Here is a 22,691-nt window from a genome sequence, read left to right as displayed (position 1 = left end):
GTGCTGTAACCCTAGGGTGCTGTGAAACGGCTGTCGTCACTCTCTCTCTGATGTGCTGTCTGTCGGAGCCAGATCAAATAAATGATTCATAATTAATATCTTATTTGAAGTCTCATTTTTATGCAAATAATTTCCCATCTTTGCTGAGCGACAGTTTTGTGTGAAAGGAATTAAAGGTCTCATATAGATGCCTGCCCCAAATATAGATTGATTGGTTGATTGATTAATTGTAGTCACGGTGACTTCTGTCAGCTCTCAATAAGCTCTCATCTCTCTGTGGCTCAGTCGATGTGACATATCTTTCTCTGTGCAGAAGATTGTGGGTCAGAACAGCCAGAAAGGCATGCTAGCCTGCATACTGCAAAATGCAAATGGACGCAGTTAGACATCCTGGTACTTTGAGCACACTGCATTTGACAAATACAAAATATTTCTGGTATCCTTAAGAGTATGGTAGCATGGATACTGGAATGCACTGTAACAGTCATGAACAGCATGCTAGCGACTCTGAGGCTGTACAGCGGTGCGTTGAGCTAAATGCAGGCGTCACTGTGCTAACATGCTCACAGTGGCAATGCTAACATGCTAATGTTTACCGTGTTAGCATACTTATATTTAATTGTTGGCACTAAACACTGATGGGACCGCCAGTGTTGCAGGTATCTGGTCAAAAACTAAAATATATATTTTCAAAATGCAGCTAGCATTGATGTAAGCTAGTTTTGCTCATGTGATTACTTAATTCTGAAAGTCTAATCATCTGACCATTCATGTGCTTTATCTGTATGTCTGTATGATACACTCCTATTGGTTGTCATAACTCTCTACACCCATTTAGTTTAGTGCTGGTTGGTTGGGTTTTACCCCTAAATTTTTCATTTCACTTTCTTGTTTTGTTCTCTCCTCGGCTGCTTGCTGTTCTGAAGTCAATTTGAGGAGGCAACCATTAATACTCAAGTCCGCTTTGAGCTGTGATTGCTTAAAGCCAACATAAGAGTCACACTTTCCTGTCTTTGTTTTGCCGTGACAAATGGCTCATTCCACACGTTGTCCCTTGGTGCCTGTACAGCATGAAATTGAAGAGTGAACAGTGTTTTGTACAAAGCAGATAAGTCTGTGAAGGAACCGAAAATCCAACTTCTCTCTCAGCAAAGCTCAGTTATGATGAATAAATGTCCGTCGGTCCATTCAGTCAATGAAAATGACAAATAGAGGCAATAAGGTTTTCTGCATATTCAGGTGCTGGTGGTGGTACAGCGGGAGAAACCAGCAGATCTGCAGGGGCAGTTTTCATCGCAGTACTGTGCAGCAGTGCGATGCAGTTTGTGTGTGTGTGTGTCTGTGTGTGTGTGACTGCTTCTGTTAGTGTGCTGTCTCTCGGGCTTTATCTAGCAAATGTAGACTTAGAAACATCCTTGTTTTAACCTCAGGGTTTTTATTGATTTTTGGGTAGCACACCTCCTCACAAAAAAGGGATTCTCATTATACGAGTGTGTTTGATGCAACACAGATGGTGTGTGAGTGTATAAGCAAGTATTTATCAGTTGGTTTATCAGTATCAATCTATATCATCATCATCATATTATCTGTATATTGAGTGTGTGCGTGTGCTGGTGCATGTGACAGCATGTGCACACGAGTTCAGCAGCAGAAGGAGCGATACAAGGCTAGAGCCATTCATCAACCGCACTGCACTTTGCTATTCTCCTCTGATTTATGAGACGGAGAAGAGCAGAGTTTCACAGCACACAGAATGTGGGTCAAGGCGGCAGGGGCAGTCATTAGTAAACATGAAATGGGAAAAGATTTGTGGGAGACAGACTTTTTGCTGCAGCAAGTTTTATAAATTCGAGGTTGAAATTAATTTGCTCTAGAACGGGCGATTAGATGCAGAAAATAATTGCTGGGAATAGTTACGAAAGAACAACTTAACGGGAAGCAATCAATATGCGTTAAAATTTGTTTGTATCTAACAAAGTTAGTGAGTCCACCTCCAAACACTCATTTGGAGGAAACCTATTAATTTCTGTTTTTGTGCTCCCATTTACTAACCCCTTATATGTCTATGGAGGACTTCTAAAGGTCACATCACAACTGAAAACTCCATCTGCTGAAGGGAAAATAAAATGTTGTCAGTAAATCCAGGATTAACTAGTCACTCTATACCTGTCAGAAGAAAATGCAAAAAGCACTGGGGCATGACACCACACAAACTGGAGTGAAACTTAAATTTCAGCAAAGTACTTCTTTCCCCTGTGAGTTCAGTGAGTTCTACACGGCAGGTAGATAAATATATGTTTGCCCATCTATTCCCCCTGCGCCAATTAAGGCAGCTGTGGAGGGCCTGAATCAAAGCACAGAAACAGACAAAAAACAACCCACAAATCCTTGGTAATATCCCCCAGACAAATGGCAAGCCACGAGCGACAGGAGGAAAAGAAGAAAGAAGCCTTGTTTCCTCTCCGTCTTAAAGCCGGCACCCAGCCAGTGCGAACAAAGGATGAGATAAAAAAAAAAAAAGATGATGAGTAAAAGAGAAATATTTTTAATTGAGCAATGGGCTGCTTAAAATAACTCAGAGAGCCTCATGCTAAAGGCAGTTTGCAATCACTTCCTCTGCGGTATTTTTTAACACACAGAGATAAAGTTTCTGGGAAACCATGCATTTTACACGAATGGATAAGCAACAATAACTTCACAACAATAACTCCACGTTCTTATTATCAAATTTCATATCTCGATAATTCTGGCACAGACAGACTCCACCTACATTACAGTAAGTGCTCACTACATTTTTGTTTGGAGTGGATCCAAATCCTGCAGCAGCCCTCTCGTTCACAGTAATGGCTCCCAATCCTGGCTACACATGTAAGGCTGGTTCTATCAACCATGCAGGTTAACTGCAGGTAATTGCACACACCTGGCCCCCAAGATGTCAATTAGTGATCAAATTGCCTCAGTAAAATCAAAGCCCCTGCTCACCAGTGGTACACACACAGACACATACACAGGTGTTTTCACTCAGTGTGGCTAATCAGCACCTCTGTATGTATAAGTGTGTACAGACCGTCTTCCTGGTTTTCTTTTATTGTTTCTGTTTGGTGCGAAACAGCTTCACACTTTTATGGTTGGCTGAACTCTATTTGGATGCATCAGTATGCTGCATGTTACTGTAAAAAAGCAAGGGCAGGGAAAATTGCTTAAACAATCCAACGGTGGCACAAACTCTATTGAATCTGTCTCGGTTGATAAACAGCGGCAGGTAGAGCGGCTGTGAGAAAGCTGTTTACTGAGGGCGAGGTTTACGAGGTTTAACTGCAAATCTAAACAGCTTCTGCAAAACATTTGCAATTGTTTTCATTTCAGGCTGTTCTCATGGACTGTTCGTGGGTATATTGACAAACAGTAATGCACCACAATTAATATATAACTCACACAATCATCCATCCATCCAATAACCACTTATCCTCTTGAGGGTCATGGGGGGGCTGGAGCCTATCCCAGCTGACATTGGGCGAGAGGCAGGGTACACCTTGGACAGGTCACCAGACTATCACAGGGCTGACACATAGAGACAGACAGCCATTCACGCTCACATTCACACCTACGCACAATTTAGAGTCACCAACTAAGCTGCATGTCTTTGAACTATGGGAGGAAGCTGTAGTACCCGCAGAAAACCCACGCTGACACGGGGAGAACATGCAAACTCCGCACAGAAGGGCTCCCTCTCACACAATCATGAGCCAGTAATTCATATATATCCCATGTAATCAGGAAGGCTACGATCATGTTACCAGTGCACTGACTGGGGTAGAGAAGGAAATGGTATAAAGGCCGAAAGTCCATGTAGGAGCCAGAATATGTATTTAACCTCTTTATTATTTGGTTAGGCCGTACAAGTTCTTTTGGTCACTTCACTTCTGGTAGTAATTGGCACAGGGGTGGGTGTGGTTTCACTTTCTTTTACCTGTTCATTCACTGGCATGGCAGCTTGTAGACAAAGAGCGTGGCTCCGATATTTTCTGTTGACCGTTTAATCTCATTTTGTTTTAGTTGTCTCAGTTGTTTGTTTAATAAATCATCATAAACGCATCTTTGGACACAGCTAAAAGCCTACTCAGCCTCTTAGTGGCTTTTTTCATTGATAGTAGTCACTACAGTCTGCATAAGTGGGTAAGTTGGGGTGATGGATGGGTAAAACAAACAGGACTTTCCCCCTGGAGACCAGTGTTTGTGTCCCTTGTGAAATCAATTGAACTTTGAGTTATGTTTCCCCCGTTTCTTTTCTTTGACCTAACCTATGTAACTTTACCTGCCTCAACCTAACCTGACAAATGTCTAATCAGCAAAGAAAAAAGCTCTGAAAACTGATTATACACTACACCCCCAGCATCACCAACAGCAGGGCCAGCCAGGAAAGCAACTTAGTATTTTCCCAAGTTAGAACTGCAAGTATTAGGAAGTGGTAAATATAGGCCTTGAGAGGAAATATTCACCTTAACATCTACTGTAAAGTGCTGACTTCCTGTGGGACTGCGGTGATATCTGACTGTGTAGCAAGGTCAGTTACAAAAGCCTATGGGAGGCCCAGGTACAAACCAAGGAGAAAACAGGGAGGTATGATGTGTAGTGTGCAGTGTAGTGGTACATCTCATAGGAGTGTGAAAGGGAGGGACAGACTGAGTGTGGGAGCGATAAGAGGAAAAAGACAGCGAAGTGAGGAGACAACAGAGCAGAAGAGATGACAGAGGAAACAGTCTGGAGGTGACAAGAAGTGAGTGTGTGTTGTCTCTGGAGGTCACACTGTCCCGTGAAAAGAAAAAAGAAACAGAAAATGATCCATCCTTGTCTCTTATGTGCTCAAGATCATGACCTCATGATCGAATGGACAGGCTCACAAAAACAAACACCACCTTGAATATCAAACACGTCCTGCTGCGCATAATAATATCACCTGGGCTTCTGTGGTGCCCGTGTAATTTGATTCATGCCTTGATCCATCTGTCTACGTTTCACAGGAAAGAAGAGCCATATGCAGTCATTTTCCTCCTCACTTTGCTATCTTCTGAATCATAAAATTTTAATTGGCACCAGATTGCAAACTGGAAGACAATGTCACATCCTGGGCTTTATATATATATATATTTATATATATATATATATATATATATATATATATATATATATATATATATATATATATATATATTTTTTTTTTTTCCCTTAAGCTAGTTAGGTTAACTTGGCCTGAATGTATCTTCTTACAAAAATTCAAAACTTCTGAAAAGTGTCTTTTACTGTCCTCGCAAAAACAATATGTAAAAATACAATGTTTTTTTTAAGGTTTTGTAAGTAACTTTTTACATGTATTAATTGCTTGTTCTTGCCAATGAGTGAACAGATTGCAATGTAACTTAAAGGGCAAGTCCATCTGCATTCTTTCCTGAGTTTTTCAAATGAAAACTCCCATTCAGTCATTAGCAAACAGTGTTGACGTAGGTTACCCTCCCACACATGCTGTTTGCTGACATTGACAGTGTAAGCATGGCCAGTAAGGCGAGTGTTAGCTTAGAAGATTTGAGCTAAGAGGTGGGAGATGGAGCTATTTTATTATCATCAAACCTTTATCTAAACCGGTGAAGACACACTGAGATTGAATATAATACTGCATATGTGTATTAGATGGTGGTCGGCACACAGAAGCAGGCAGGAAGTACCTGGACACAGAAGCTAATGAACGTACTGCTGCAGTTCGGTTTCGAAAGTCACATAATAACACAAACAAAAGAACTAATCAGAGGCAGCGGTAGACCAGTAATTCCTTGTGTTCTGCAAGGTAAAGAATACTGTTTCTGTCAAAGGAACTATTAACAATATGTACAAAGCTAACTGTGAAAGTGAATTAACTAACTTGAGGATGAAAAAGCACTGTGATCACTAAGGTTGGAGGCGAAGGCCACGTTGTTGTAGAATTGACAGGGAGTAAACAGATGATATACATACATTGTGCAAGCAGAGAATGATGTGAATAAACATAAATAAACGTGACTAATAAAACTCTGACCCTTGTGCATGAACCTGATTTCTGCCTGAGTCGCATCAAATTTCATTCGGCAGTGGTGGAGAGGACAACTCCCATGATCCCACACAATATGATATCGTAACCAAATTCCATCTTTTATTGCTTTTATCAAGAGAACCCTAGGAGAAAAAATGACTGTGGGATTAATTCCGGATAAAGATATTTTTTCAAGGGTCACATTTTGAGCAACGACTGTCAAAAACTACTGTTAGTTTGACTGTAACTAGGCACGGCTGGCCTGTCAAGATTTGGATTTCTTGACATGTTGCAGTCGTGTCCTCCAGACTCCAAAATTAAGAAACAAATGAGCAAAAGTGTCATGGATTACACTGCATTTAGCTGCTCTAATATAAACTGCAAACATAACCATGCCTGGATAACTTGCTTCCTACCTATGAGAGCTGAGAGAGTGAAGCAAAACAGGGAAGTTGCAGATCAGAATTTCCAGATGGGAAATCTTAAACAGTATAACCAGAGACTCAAAATGATCATATTTTGAGGGAATATCATAAAATTGTACATGAGTCATAACTGTGAGAATGTGTAATTTTACAAAACACGTATTTAAACGTCTTTTTCGCACCTCTACAAATCTACCAACAATCTTTTTTTTTTTCTAAAGCAAGCTGACCTAGCTATGATGCTTTAAACAGGGTATGAGCATGGGTACAAGTCCATAGGCTATAAGTCCATCAGTTTGACAATTTTGTGATAGACTACTATTACAAAATTAAACTCCAAGACAGCACAAAGTGAGTGACGCCTCTCACATTGTCATTCATATTATCAAAACAGCTATTATAGCTGCTTTAGGTATAATGTTAATGTTGAATGTTAAGTATTCAGAGAGAAATACTAGAAGAAAAACAACTGCAAATACAGGGCAGTTTTTATGTCTTTTCCTCCAACACTGCTCTGTGTTTAATGTTATAAATACACAGAGTTGTGTTCAGTGTATAATAGTAAAGACCATTCAAATACAGTTTCTATTTTTTATTTAGTTTATCTCTTTTATTTGTTGGCAGAGGAGGTGAGAGCAGGGTAGTGAGGTCCCTCCGGTTTTACTGAAGAGCCGGCAGACTCTTACTTCAAAGAACGCTTTTTAGGGTTGTTGTCGATCTCAGCCATCTGTTACTCGAGATCGACAACTCTGTCCCTCAAGAGATCTCTGGTGGTTCTGCTTCAGGTCCTGTTGTTCTTCTATAGATCGGAGGGAACAGGACTTTTCTTCCTCCCACTGCCTTATCTCCTTCTTTATGTCCTCCTGTGCCTGCAGTGCATTCACCAGCCTGGTGTTTTCTTCCTGTGGTCCAGGGATGTCTCTTTCTCAAGAGCTTCCTCCAGATTAATAACTTCACAGAGAGCTGCATTTCTTGTGCTCTTGCTGTCAGTTAAATACAGCTGAAGGATCTCGATCAGCGTCTCCTGTTTCACTTTTGCCCCAGCATTCAGAAACGACTGAATTTGGAGCTTTTCTTTCAGATGCTCCATCTTAGTGAGCAAAGCCACCTGCTCTCTTATGAGTTTGGCGGTCCACTCATCTCTCCCACTGCGAGCTTAGTGGCCTCTGCCGTTTTTTACCCCTGTCAGCAGACAGAAATCCTTTAATGGATCAGTGGCTGCCTGCTGGCCTGGGGCAGTACCTTCATTACTGCTGTTGTCTGGGCCACAGCTACCTGTGGTTCCTCAGGGGCCACATCAAGCTTCGGTTCCTAAGGGGTCTCAGCTGGCTGATGCTTTAGCTGCCCTCACAGGTAGGGGAATCTTGTTTTGAGTCTTTTCAGCTGGGGATACTCAGTCAGATCAAGCACCTAGCAGTAGGTCTGATTTCTCTTTTGGAGGTCAGAACCAATAGACTTCAGCCAAGGGTTTACTGCCTGGGACTTTTCTCTTCTCCAGTTCTACTGGCTGGGCCACAGCTGCCTGTGGTTCATCTGAGGCCACAACCTGTGCGTCTTCTGGGGCCACAACCTGTGCTTCCTCTTGTTCCACAGCTATCTGTGTTTCCTCTAGGGCTGCGTCAGGCTGCTCACTGCAGGCAGCATCTCTGTTGTTCCACGAATTGCCTATCAGGACGATTTTGTTTTTAACCCTGTTGCTGCCTTTACTACTTTGTTTTTTTTCACAGTTGCTTCCATATTCATAATATTCTTGATGTTCTGGTTTGTGTTTGTTTGTGTCTTGTGACTGTTTATCGACTGCTGGTAGCTGCCTGGAGGCTGGTGTTGCCTGAATGCAGGTGACAGATGTGTTAATAAAAATGCAGTGCACTGAAGGTACAGAGATTTCATGCTCAAGACATATTAAATGTTGACAGAGTCTCTCTCTCCTCCTTATGTGCATAATGAATAACTAAATAAATAAATAACAATGTCAGCAATTTGCAGTATTATATTCCACAGAGAATTTGAATAGTCTCAAGATACAGTGGCTTTACTTGAAACTTTTGTACCTGTGCTATAATTGTGTGGCCTGTGCTACAAAACTTTCAACCTCTGTAGCACCAAAGCTATGTGCAAAAAAATGCCAATGTACAGCTCTGCTATTTATTTTAGACATTTTATCATTGACTTGCTTTGCACATGTGTATTTTCAAACAGTGACAGAAACCCTGTCTTTGCATTTTATTTTGATCACAGTCTTTTTAAATGGAAGTGCTTGTGACGTCTCACATGTAGCTTTGACTTACAACTGAACATTTAACTGAATGGAAAACAGGCTGTTCTCATGCAGTTTGTATGCTTTACTATGAAAAGTAATGCACCAAAATTTGTACATTTCCTACACAACAAGCCAGTAATTAGTTTATAACCCATGTATTTGGAAAGACTGCGATCATGTGACTAATGCACTGATGAAAGTTCAGAAAGTTAAGAATAAAGAAGTTACTGAAGGATGCAGGTTTGGGTGGTGAATGGGTCACAAAACACTGGACTTTTCCCAGGAGACCTTTGTTTGGAACAATGTAAACTTTGAGTGATTTTAAGTTACATCATCATCGTGATTCTAACCACAGTAACTTAACTTGCCTAAACCTAACCTCTGTAACCTTATGCTAAGTACGTGCCATCATTTGTGGGGCACTAATTCGTAGGATATTACACAAACTGTTGTGTATGCATTTTCATAGGATATACGAATCGTTTTATGGGGATACCTTCGTAGGAAATAGAGAGATATAAATTGTGTAATGCCATTTAGCCTAAAAATACAATATGATCTTTGGTCCATACTGCCCGACTTTACCTACAGTAGTAACCCAACCTGAAGTTACTGCAAAGGCCAGGGAGCATTTTATTAGCATTGGTATGATATAAGTAGCCATTAAATACATAATGTAAGATCCTTCTGACGAAGACCTTGTTTTAAAACTGTCAGAGATGGGTTTTAAATCAATTCGTGAGGCTTATCAGCTAGCTACAGCTACTAAAATCTGCTGCTGATAGCTGACATTTCAGCTGGCACAATTAACAGTTGCTATGTAGAAACTGGAAATCTCACTGTCTAATAGTAATCAAGAGGACACTGGGCTTAGCAAACTGTCAGTTTTGGTCAAGTGTCCATGTACGACCAATCAATCAAATAATATCCTTTAAAGGAAAAAGACTCACTCATCATCATCGACATCTGCTCATATTTTTTCCAGCATCAGCTACAGCAGTTATAATTTAACCTAAATCTTTTGTAGGGTCACAAGCCAAATAAGTTCAGCACCCACAGCAATTTAGAAAAGTTTCCAATGTAAAACCGCTCAGTCTGAAATCTCCTCGGCACGCTGAGACTGATTAGTTATTAATGGCTGCTGCTCTGTGGTTGGCAGCAAACTGCACTCAATAAATACACACAGCGTGTTTACACTCTGTGTGATGAATGGTGTGTTTTATTACCAGACAAATGTCACAGCAACAACTTCCACTGGGCAGCAACAGAACGGACTGTCTGGCATGTTATTAACTCTAAATCAGTGGGAATCACTGTTGCTTTTTGCAAATGCTCAACAGTGCTGATGCCTCAACTTTTTTTTAAAAAAAAAATTCTGATTGAAGAGAGTCACTTGTGTTCCTGCGTGGGTCACAGCGGGGTAAATGTCACCGTGGAGTGACATTATGCAGCAGTGTGTGTGAATTAGCATGACAATAAGACAGCATGAGCTGATGCAGAATGAAGAAATGAAAATGGGCTTTCGAAGGTTATATAATCTGAAAGGCAGTGAGAGAGGATATAGCTTCCTCTTTCAACATAAAAGGTGGAATATAATATCACCAGGTACTATGAAAGCAATGCATTCAGCACGGAAAATATAAGGGCCTCCCCTCGAAACAGACAAACCGGAGGAAAGAAGATGGAAGCTTTGATCATGGATTCATTATACCTGCTGAATCTGCTCACTGTTCAAAGGGAAAGGGTGATGAAGAATTCAAAACTTTAAGACAAATGTAAGACAGGTTGTTTGATGAAAATGAACAGGTTGGCAGAACAGGTTTGTTTATGCCCCTAAGATTTTGTGCTGCAGCCTCCAGGGGTCACCGAGGTGAACAACAAAACAAGTCGTACAGAACATCCAGACATCCTCTGTCCTCTCGCTGCTATTTCTCCTTTCTTTTTGCATCTCCAATTAACTTTCCCTCGCCAGTGCCTCGGCTTCTCCATCCTCCGAGCCATGACAGGGAAATTCTTCTATCTCGTCTCCTCTCACATTTTTGTTTTTCACCAGCAGGCCTGTGGGAAAACCACATTAGTGTAGTGGATGTTGCTGAATCACCCAGTAACTGCTGATCACAGATGGAACGGAAGGATCTCTGGTTGCTTATTCGTTCATGTATCTGCTGCATCTCTTCTCCTTCTACTCAAAATCTTGTCTTAATTTCTCTCTACAAAGTGACAACATTAATCCTCAGGCTAATTGTATCATTTAAACTAACATTTCAACTACCATTCTCATCACAGTCCCATTCTCCATGGTTGATTTCAAACATTTGGGTTAAAAATAACAATCTTAGTATATTAATTTGATGTAATTTGGTTTATTGAGTAAATCTGAAGGTAATATTTCATCATCATAGTTACAATGAGGCCTTTTTATTTCCCTAATCATGTCTTAGTTTGATCTGAATATCACAGTTCCAGTAGTAGATGGTTATCTAATTCAAATATTTATATTTTACCCTAGCCAAATATTTCTTGATCGCATGGGTGCAGATCTGATGACAAGTTTGGGGGGGACACAATCAGTTGTGATTTTTTTTTTTAATTGCATGCATGCAAATCATGCCCACAGAGCGCTTGAGATTGCCAGCATATTTCACAATTTCATAGAGGCTCATCACCATCACCAAGTCATTCAAAAAGCACTACAAAGGGAATCATATGCTTACCTTTACTGTTTATTTCTCTTAAACAGCCAGTAGTACATGGAACCAACCATCACCCTCCTTTTCACTGCTTCGCTGTTAGTTAATGCTACTTCCAGTTTCAGGGTCTCAGGCATGTTATGTCTTCCCTTTCTCTCAGTATATAGGAGTACTGTATACATTTGTTCAGTTTCAATCATTTAAGCTATTTAGAATTGGGGGGGACAATTTGTGTTTTTCAGAATTTGGGGGGGGGACATGTCCCCCCCATCCACCCCGGGATCTGCACCCATGCTTGATTGTGCAAAGGACTGTGCGAGGACTGTTCTCTGACAGTGTAATCACTCTGTACATTTACATGACATTAGGAAATCAATTTACTGTGTTAGTCCAACTAAAACCAAACTTTTAAAATACACATGTTAGTCCGACTGAAATCATACAAATAGGGCTGTGACGGTATGTATTTTTTCTCACAGCGGTGACAGAGTGACGTATCACTGCGGTATGCCAGTGATACGTCACAGCCCCCCCTCGTCTTATTTCCTCGAGAAACTGATACTTCTTTCCGACAAATACGGCATATTGCCTCATCCAAATTCACTGGCTGCCCCTTGTCATCTGGCACAAATCCAAAATGTGCCCAAATTGGCGACTTAAGGAATACTCAGACGATTTGGGAGTTATGCCATTTCCCTATCATTTTCATATTGAGACAGCATGATGGATATTGTTGCCTACAGTAAAAGTGAACAAATAAACGTTACAGAAACCCTGAAGCTGGCATTTCTGCATGTGCATTTAAAATAAACATGTTTAAACATTAATTCAAAAAACGAGAGTCCATTTTAGTCGTTTTAGAGATAGAGATAGAGATATCGCTAGGCTAAATAAACAGCTGAGTTTTGTTTACAGGCTACGTCTGTGCCTGTGCCTGCTCACCGGTGTATCCCTCTGCGGATCACAGCGCCGGACGTACTGACCCCAATGCTAACCGCTGAGACCCAGCCACTGGACGTACAGACACAAAAACGATATCCATCATGTTGTCTCAATATGAATTTTTTTTTTCTTTTTTTTTGTGCGGTGATGACCTCTTCACTGCGGTAAGCATCACGTGACTGCGGTATTGCGGTGATGCGGTTATTGTCACAGCCCCACATACAAATGAATTTCTCAAAGTTGGACTAGCACACCCAGATAATGTGATTGGTATGCAGTCAACCAAACTGGCCTAAGTGCTCTGTGGATGCTCCACAGTTTCCGCCCCAGGCCTTAACCCCGAGGTCGAATAGCATTAAATGCGTAACAGAAGAGGAAGCCGGTAACAGCATGCCGAAATCTACATCCAGAGCTGTGAATTTTTGGATGACCAAGGAGACACAGTTCATGCTGTGTCAGCTCAGCTAAAGTTCAATCGGGGATACTTTCTTTGTGCTCACCAATTCACAATTCTCTCCCTCCCATTCCCACCGCTTTATCTTATCAGCTGGCTATGGGTGTTCACTCCTCTGGTTATTCAATCAAACTTCACCACGATCTCTATCAGCCAATCAGGATGCTACTGCAAAATTTTAAATCTGCTCTCTCTTCTGCTGCTGTCAGCCGTCATTTTAGGCAGAGTTGTTGCGCCCTCCTCCAGCCTGTTCACCTCCAGCCATCATATCCAGCGTCCAGGACAAGCTTAACAAAGGCTCATCCCGATCATCAGCACTTCTCCATCTTCTTCTCATCTCATCTTCACCTTCACTGCCTCTACCACCACCAGGGTCTAGACTCTGGGGGAGTTCCCTATTCGACTATGGATACATCACCTTCCTTAAATCATATTATCTCTATGGGGTGTAATCACCAAAGACTTTCCATATTTTCATTCTTATGTGTACATGTTAATAAATATTCTTTTTACTATAAAGATAAGTCTCTCCTGATTGTAATATTTTAAAAAACATGGATGGGAGTTTGCAATATGTCACTGGAATAAGGCCCTACAGTAACAAGTTTTAATCGCCACCTATCATAGTGGAGCTGACACATACTTTGGTCGATAAATTCCCCTCCCATGCTTGAACACTGGAATAAGGAAAGTAGTCCAATTATATGACTAAGTTGAGCTATAACCGTAGCTCGACTTAACTGTGCATGTAAACGCAGCGTCTGACATCTCAAACATGACAATGAGCCATTAAGATCCACACTTTAACTGTGCTGTAGAGCACAAATGTTTTCAGCTGTGTTTTTGTTCGGAGGGTGAGTTTTATTCTCTCAACTGTCATGAACATAAATCACAAAACATCCCTGATGGGTATTCTCTTCATTGTCTTGAATAATAACGTGAAACTTTGTTGATATCATGAGCTCATTTTTGTTCTGTCTGGCTTTGTGGCTTGAGTCAAACAAACTAGAAAGTATTGAGCAAATTGTCCTGAAAGAACGAAATTGGTATTGATGTTCTCATGAAACATGTCTGAGTAGCTCTGCACCAGTCTTAGTTATGAAGGCTCCCTCATAGTTTTTACTTCTCTCCCTATCATCCTTTTCTCTTCCTGTCTGTCCTCTCTGCCCTCATCCACTCTGTCTGCACTCCCACCTCACCCTACTTTCCTCAACTTCTCTCATCTTAGTTCTCTGAGAATGGGTTGTTTCAAAACAGTACAAGAGGTCTGAAATGTACCTCAAATAGTAGAACAGGGGAACGTACTTGTGTACGACCTTCTCTAGAACTTGCGTCTTTCTAACCTCTCCCTTGTCTACGCTCAAACAAACCATTCCTTGGAGGTATCTTGGCTGTAAGTCTCTGTGTCTAAAATGCTTAGCGGATATTTATCTTAAAGATACAGTTTTAAAAGTAAAAAAAAAACATATTTTTTTAAATTGGGCATGGAAACTGGCAAAGGCAAAAGAAACATCAGTTTGCCTCACATTGTACTGACTTGGCAACATTCATCTGTTTCACAAAAAAATGTAAACACAAAAGTTGTGTTTGACGTTAATAAAGAAGATCCGAAGTGAAGCTGACCCCAGACTGTACCATCACTTCTAAAGAATGCTGAGTGAAGTTTTCAGCTCTGAAAAGGCATATTAACAAAGCCTTCCCATATCCACTCTCTGATCCAATACCCCCTTTTCCAGCACACTCTGCTACGAACAATGAATCAGATGTGGAGGGGGTTGTTTGGTATGACAAACAGGACATTTTCTACCGACTCTGCAGTTCTCCTCAACACTGCGGAGTGTTTTAGCATTTTCAACCATGTGTTTTGATTTTATGGCCCATCACTTTACTGTTCTGGGATATCAACTCGTTTCCAGCTGCAGCAAAAACAGACTGTACTCTAGCTGCCCCTCACCGTACGGCAAGGTAGCAATTACCTGGTGAACATAGTGGGGCATTTAGCAGCTAAAGAGCCAGAAATTTCCCTCAGGAGTTGGTGGAGACCAAAAACAGAGCTAAAAGAAGAGAAAATCTATCTATCTATCTATCTATCTATCTATCTATCTATCTATCTATCTATCTATCTATCTATTCATCCATCCACTTTCAACGGCTTATCCAGAGTCAGGTCATGGGGACAGCAGGCTGACCTAAGTATTCCATATGTCCCTCTCCCCAGCAACGCTTTCCAGCTCCTCCTGGGGGACCCTGAGGTGTTCCTAGGCCAGATAAGATATGTAATCCCTCCAGTGTGTTCTGGGTCTGCTCTGGGGCCTCCTACTGGTTGGACGTGCCCTGAACACCTCTAACGGGAGGCGCCCAGGAGGCATCCTGATCAGATGCCTGAACCACCTCAACTGACCCCTTTCAATGCAAAGGAGCAGTGGCTCTACTCCGACCTCCCTCTGAATGTCTGAGCTCCTTACCCTATCTCTAAGGCTGAGCCCAGCCACCCCCATGGAGGACACTCATTTCGGCTGCTTGTATCTGCGACCTCATTCTTTTGGTCTGTACCCAGAGCTCATGACCATAGGTGAAGGTTGGGACATAGACGGACCAGTAAATTGAAAACTTTGCCTTCCTGCTCAGCTCTCTCTTCACCACGACGGTCCGGTACAGCGCCCTCATCACTGCAGATGCTGCACCAAGCCGCCGATCCATCTCACACTCCATCCTACCCTTACTCGTGAAAAAGACCCCGAGATACTTGAAATCCCTCGCTTGGAGCAATCGACCAATTTCCGGCAGAGAACCATGGCCTTAGACTTAGAGGTGCTGACTCTCATCCCAACCACTTCACACTCGGCTGCAAACCACCCCAGTAAATGCTGGCAGTCACAGTGTGATGAAGCCAACAGAACCACATCATCTGCAAAAAACAGAGATGCAATTCTGAGGTCACCAAATCAGACCTCAGACCTCAGACCAATAACCAAATGTTTACCAAAACAAATGGTAAATGGACTTGCATTTCTTTCGTCTGCCAACCACTTTTGCTTTTACACCAGATGTCACATTCACCCACTCACACACACATTTATACACTGCTGGCTGAGGCTGCCATAGGAGGTGCCACCTGCTCATGAGTTAAACATTCACATGCACTCGCAAACCGATGGCACAGCCACCTAGGACAATTCTGGGTTCAGTATCTTGCCCAAGGATACTTTGGCACGCAGATTCAAAGAGCTGGGGATTTAATTGAACTTCCTCCAGAGGCACAGCTGCCCAACAATACACTGGCAAAAAAATAGAGTAGCAAGTAAACTGACTAATTGTCCAGGCAGGCGTCTTATCACAGCACATGTATAAATCTAAGACCACAATACAGAATAAAGATGAATTCTTTCAGTAAACATAGCTACAGCCAGCATGGACACACTGCAGTAGACTCCATTAACCCAGAGGACTGCCCAGTACAAAGAAATGTCAGCATATCCAACCACAGGCAGACATCCAGCTTTCTCACCATGCGCCCAACCTCCATGTAAACCCCAGGAAAATAAGGGCCCTGCTTCAGGTGTCATGCAGCCTCTGGGTGGAATGATGCTGGATGCTGATAAGCACCCGTCTAAAAAAATCAATCTCTCAGCTGCCAAGTCGGTGAGACACTGTGTCGACTGGTCCAGCAACCACTGATTCAGCTCCTCTGCAGCCCTGCACATACAGTAGGTAAGACAATCCCTGAGGGGGTTTATAGCGTGAAGGTGAGGATGTCAGTGAGCTCCAGCCAGGCAGGCCCCATAGGAGAGAGCAGAGGGAAGCAGCTGTCCTCTGCATACAGTCACCTCAGTGCACTAGCTCACATTATCTCTTTGCATGAAGAATGTGTGGTGGATTTTCCTAAATAAACCTAGCAATGTCAATCCATTTATATCCATGTCACTCTATGCCTAATGGATTTCAGCGGTCTTAGAGGTCTGAAATTATGGTTTTCTACTGACTGTGCAGCTTGTTCCAGTGGCCCAATCTGAGCACAGTCCTTTGCATTTGCAGCCTTAGTGTATGATATAAAACCCTCCACCATGAGTGTCATGAGGGATTTGCCGCTATTTACTCAATGCTGATATTGCACAGGGAGAAGGCTCGCAGCATGTGGATCATCAGCCACATCCGACAGGAAAATAATGATGTCCTGTTAGGAGCGTAAAGCATGGAGAATCTTATTGAAACGCCTTGTAATGAGGGGTTGGGCAGTTTCTACAATTCTCTCTGTCCCCAGAGTCTGGATACAAAGTGGGAATGAGGAAGAGAGAGGTACTTCAAATCAGGCAATTGATTTTTTTCCTCCTCCTCAAAACAAGTTAAGACCCTCTGTGCAATGGGGAAACAATTTTGTTGGAATCAAACAGGATCTAATATTATTGTGCTGTAATTATCACTAAAGGTGTGAGCACAGTAACGTATGATGGACTTGTCAATACAACAGCACTGTTTGTCTGTTTAGCAATATCACTGTGAGATGACTGTCAGGCTTAACAATCCTCGCCATTGTCTTTACTGCCACTGTAATCACCACTTTCAGCATTACAATCACTGTTAAAATTACTACTATAACCACTAAGGTTACTGCCAGTCTGCAGAAGCATCACTTGCCTGTCTGTGTTAGTGTAGCGCAGAGAAGTGACTGACTGTTCTGACCTGATCAATCATGTAAAGAATCAATACCATCCTGCTATAGCTGACAGCAGCATGCCTCCTCATTCCCCAGTTATATTTATGTTTCTGGTGCAGGATCATATAGAGTGAGCAATGACACCAGTAAATAGAAAAATAATGCAACATTTGCTTTTTTTTCCCTCCTGAAAAACTTTCTCTGAGGTAAGAAGTTAAAAAGCAGAACAACTGAACCAAACAAACAGATGCAACTTTTCAAGCCACACTGTCATAGGCATGCTTATATTAACAATGACAGTCTGCACTGTGATTTGTGTATGTTGTTGCTAAATGTTAAATTCAGAGCCTATGAGAAGGAACAGTACACACAGGACACTATTCATAGCAACTGATGCATGTACGCGCAACATTCAGCAGCTGGATGCTATATGACTTAAAGGTCCAGTGTGAAGGATTTAAGGGGATATGCACCTCCCCAGATATGTAACTAAGTGTAACGGTGACGCGGACCTGCTGTCTGAAACCATTTCCCTCAGTGGAAACGGAGCTTTTATTTACTTGAATTTCAGATAAGAATCAATAAAATGTGATGACAATAAAACCTCCACAAAACAGCATTTTAACAGCACTTTGTTAAATGCTGCTGTTGTCCCTGGCTTCATATGAGTAGAGGAAAAGTCCGCTAGCTGCTAGGCTAATTTATACAATGTAAAATGCCATAGGTTTGTGCTAATAACATTAGCACATTGCATTTGTGGGGAAAATGTGTCCAGCAAAAGACAAGTGCTTTGTCTGTGAATGCTGCGAGTTATAGTGAAGCTGATTTGTGTACTTGTGTTTGAAATTGTCTCTATTAAAAAGATAGTGCACCCCAAAATGAAAATTCAGCCATAACCTACTCACCCATATGCAGAGGGAGGCTCAGGTGAAGTTTTAGAGTCCTCACATTTCCAAACAACTTTTTATGTCGGGGCTTCAGGACACTTGGATCACTACGGACGAGCAGTATGGAGATATTTTGTGGTTTCAATTATGTGTTTTTGGACATTTGAATCTGGGGCGCCATCAGCCTGCATTAGGTGGAGTTGTGCTGCTACCTCCTCTCCCCTTGGATCTCCGCAAGGGATGTGAGGACTTCACAAAACTTCACCTGAGCCTCCCTCGGCATATGGGTGAGTAGATAATGGCTGAATTTTCATTCTTGGGTGCACTATCCCTTTAAAGGAGCCAGGTGTACTGTGCACTGAGTCAAGCTAGTGAACTAACACGAAAGAGTACATCTAAAATAAGAGCATTAGCTTCAAATTGCTGGTGCGAAGGAATTGAGAGACTTCGAATCTTCTGAGGTCAGAGATATCTACAGCTTCCCTACAGGGAGTCCCACATGATGTGAATCATTTATCCATCATGAGACACTACAGTAAACAAAGCTCCACTGAAAACTCTTTCACTCCACTGCAGCCCTGCAGGTACAAAGTAACAGTACTTAATCTTGTATCCACAATTCTAGGCCTCAGTGCAGTGGCTCTGATATTTTTTATCAATGTCTTCTGTGACAAAGTGAAAAGAGTATTGATCAAGTTTCCCAGCTATTTTTCAATAACTCTAGATCTGCATTGTTCGTCTAAATCCAATATCCAATAATGCGGCGGGGAGGAAACACCAAGCCATTAGACAAAAAAAAAAGATGAGGATCTATTTTTAAGTCTTTATAGCTGGAGAGAAATATAGAGGGTGACAGGAGCTCAGAGCAGCATACTCCTCAAGAGAGAACCTCGTGTACTGCCGAGCGTCTTCATCATCACTCATGTCTCCCTGCGTTCCCTCTTTTTATTCGCTTCAGTCGAGGTATTGATCGACCCACTTCCTTTTTTTTCGCTGTGTCTGTGGGACAGCCACCATGCTCCTCCTATCCTATCATATCATAACTTCATTCTTATGTTTTGTGAAAAACAGTTAATGCCTCACTTTGGGATGTAATCTGATGCTGTATTTGAAGATCATCTGAAAGGCACAACTACAGGCTGAGTTGCTGAGGGATACCCAAATGGTCCAGTCACGGGGTCAGATTTCTCCTTCGTCATTAGATCAAGGTCCACACAGTTTAATACATTGAGTGCCATACTTCCATTTGGCCATGTCATCGAGTTAGTTTGCTGTCTCGGCTAAGTAGCTTTCCTCACTCTACAGAAGGAAGGGGCATTTCAAAATAAAAGCTCTGTGCCAGAAATTCACTGTACTGTACTGACATGTTTGCAAGCCACTTATGGACCACGAATCACCAGTTGGGAACCACTGCTGTAATCTCCTCCCTACTGAAACAGTGTGTGAGTGATGCTTGTGGGAATAAAAGTTACAGTTATGGCGTGATGCTGTATTGATCCTTGTCAACAGACCTTCTTCTCAGGGAGGTCAGAGGTCAGAGATCAGGGTCGGCTGCAAAATGGCACACAGGGGTTAGCTGTCCCTCGTGGAACTATATACGATCTTATAGAAAAACTAGACTTTAATAAGAGTCTTCCAGCTGCAACCTACAATTTTTTACGACTTCTGTTACCCACCAGGATGTTACCTACATTTTACTCTCAATCACACTAGTGTACTTCATCATAATACAGCTTAGAGCTGCTTGTGTCAGTGATGAGTACGATGATAGATGAGCATCTGACCACAGACTTAATTGCTTGTGGTGTCCACTATGACCTTCTGTTGATGATGGACGATGCAAAAACAATTATGATCAGTTATTAAGTATCTAATAAAACATGTTCTGATAAAGAATAGGAGGTGATCTGCTATGTTATATATATATTGAAGATTATTTATTACTTGTATGGCTTAAAAATTCAAAAGGATCCCTGATCTGTATTTCAATTGGTTTTCCTACTGTAAATATATTTCCATGTCGCCCATCACCTACCTTGAGCTATGGCTATGGACTCGAACCTGTGCAACTCTCTCAGCAGACAGGTCCTCTCAGACGGATGGAGAGTATAAATAAACTCCTTGGCTCCCCGGGGAGAGTTGAGGGGCTCCACGGGCTCCTTCAGCGGGTGTGTGCCCAGGTTACACCGCTGCATCATCATGGACATGGGAGGCTCCGAGGCGAAGCGCGCCACGGCGGGTGTTTGCTGCTTGCTGAGTCCGGCTGTGGCCAACCCAGTCCCGGCTCTCAGAGAGAGGGCGGGCCGAAGGACTCTCCGCAGGCAGGGCAGCATCGCTGGGATGGGGGGTTGAGCAATGCGCCGGGGGACCTGATGGAGGACAGTGGACGATACAGCAGGCCTGGTTATATCATCCAGATTATAATAACAATAATTTGATCGCTGCAAGGATCGCATGATAACACACTACACATCCATAACGTGGAGCAGCGTGGGTTATTTCAGGGCAAACACGGGCCTGACAACAACAATAACATGTTATCTAACAAACATTTTCATCCAAGCCTCCTATGTGACACATAAAGCAGGAAAACACGCGGCAGCTGGCCCAAAAATCAAACTGTAACTTGTCTTATCGGACGCACCTCAGTCGATGCTCCGCTGTCCCGTCCAACAACCTCCACAAGAAGAAACCCTGGATATACAGCAGCAGCTCCGGCGGATTACCGATTCACCAGCGGGGAGATTGTGGAGATATCCGCGCGCAAACCTCAGACATCTAACTGTGTGTAGTGTTTGTACAAAATCACATATTTGCGAGCGTAATCCCGGCTGCTGTAACCTCTGGCTGGCAGGATGGTGTGAGGCGGATGGGAGGGCACGTCAGCGACCAGCAGCCCTGAAAATATTTCCCAATAGCAGCGCTGCTTTGCTCCGTGCGTAACTGTGACGGCACCATCACACGTACGTACATTCAGCACACAGGGACAGTCAGCTGTATTCATGATATACTACAGTGTGTCTGCTATAACATCAATAAAATGATCCTGCATATTAATTTTTTGACCTGACAGAAAATATTATCTAAGATTTAAAAATAATTTCTTAGTGTAGTTTTCAGTGCACTGTATCACAGAAAGGCGGTGAGTCTCCATAATAAAAGGAGTGTTTGTCAATTTTGTCTGCTGGGTGTGTGCCCATCCCTCCCTCTGCTACTATGCACGTGGGGCATTTGTGCTATTCATCCAGACTACAGTCACACCCCATGAAAATATGACTACATGTGGAAGTTATTTGTGCAGAGGAGAAAGTCTGCACTTGAGGGGAAAAGATTTGTTTAACTTGTAATCTGATGTTGGTTCATGCATGCTGTATTTCAAGACCCTCTGTGTGTGTGAGAGAGAGTGGCAGATTCATTGTTTTGGCTGTACTTTATTGATCAGAGTATTTCCAGGCCTCTAAGGAGGGAGGAGTGATGCGTTACACAAGTAGAACCATGTTTGGCTGTTAAAAGACAAGAGCGCCCTCTGGTGGATAAAAGTAAGAACCTCATCTGTTTGCATACTAATTAAAGGCAGTACAGGATGTATCCACTGTACAGGACAGTATTTCCCACCCACTGTCCCACATTATTTTCAAGATGGTTTGTGTAAAAGCTTTGTCACAAGCAATACAATGGACACACAGCTCGTTGTGCTGCACTACATGAGAGATCAATGAGTGAAAGAACTGTTCATCTAATTGATTTTCAGTTGCTGCTTTCAAGGTCATGTGCTGAGCCCTCGCTCCACTTGGTATGCCTGTTTCCTGGCTGTTCTTTGTGTTACAGGAGGCAGGTCAAGGCAGAGGGTCATCACTGACCTCGTGAGCCACACCTGGTCCTGTTGTCCTTCATGATGTAAAAGCTCACCACCTTCTAACATAATCAATGACTCCTCCCTCTTCTTAGGCAAATTTCTCCGTCATTAGTCATTAGATCAAGGTCAACACAGTTTAAGACACTGTGCATCACACTTGTGTTTGGCCATGGGGGTAAGTTTGTTTGCTGTCTCTGTCAAGTAGATGTCCAATAGTCATTCACTCTACAGCAGGAAACGGCACTTCAAAATAAAAGCCCAGAGCTGGAAATCCACTGTACAAACTTGACATGTTTGCGAGTCACTTGCGATCCATTCAGAATGGACCTATGACCCACTCTTGGACCGCGATCCACCACGTGGGAATCAATGGCATAGTGATTCAAGTACTTAAGTATCTATCTATCTATCTATCTATCTATCTATCTATCTAATAAATGAAGCTGTTGCAAGCTATATTAG

At 42.4% G+C, this 22,691-nt stretch overlaps 1 protein-coding gene across 1 annotated transcript in view; it reads right to left on the bottom strand.

Moving 5' to 3' along the window:
- Window positions 1–21,488, bottom strand: part of LOC125893549 (transmembrane protein 65-like) — a 64,514-nt gene extending 43,026 nt beyond the window's left edge. Inside the window, exons 1-2 of the mRNA XM_049584281.1 lie at window positions 21,018–21,488; window positions 20,409–20,742 (exon numbers count right to left, since the gene is read on the bottom strand). Coding sequence (XP_049440238.1) covers window positions 20,409–20,706 — 298 coding nt within the window. The 5' untranslated portion in view covers window positions 20,707–20,742; window positions 21,018–21,488. The remainder of the gene's footprint in view (window positions 1–20,408; window positions 20,743–21,017) is intronic.
- Between the last annotated feature and the right edge of the window lie 1,203 nt (window positions 21,489–22,691).

The sequence above is a fragment of the Epinephelus fuscoguttatus genome, linkage group LG8 (assembly GCF_011397635.1).
Source record: "Epinephelus fuscoguttatus linkage group LG8, E.fuscoguttatus.final_Chr_v1".
Lineage (NCBI taxonomy): Eukaryota > Metazoa > Chordata > Actinopteri > Perciformes > Serranidae > Epinephelus > Epinephelus fuscoguttatus.
Note: the sequence above shows the minus strand (reverse complement) of the source record. Positions and strands in the feature narration are given on the sequence as shown.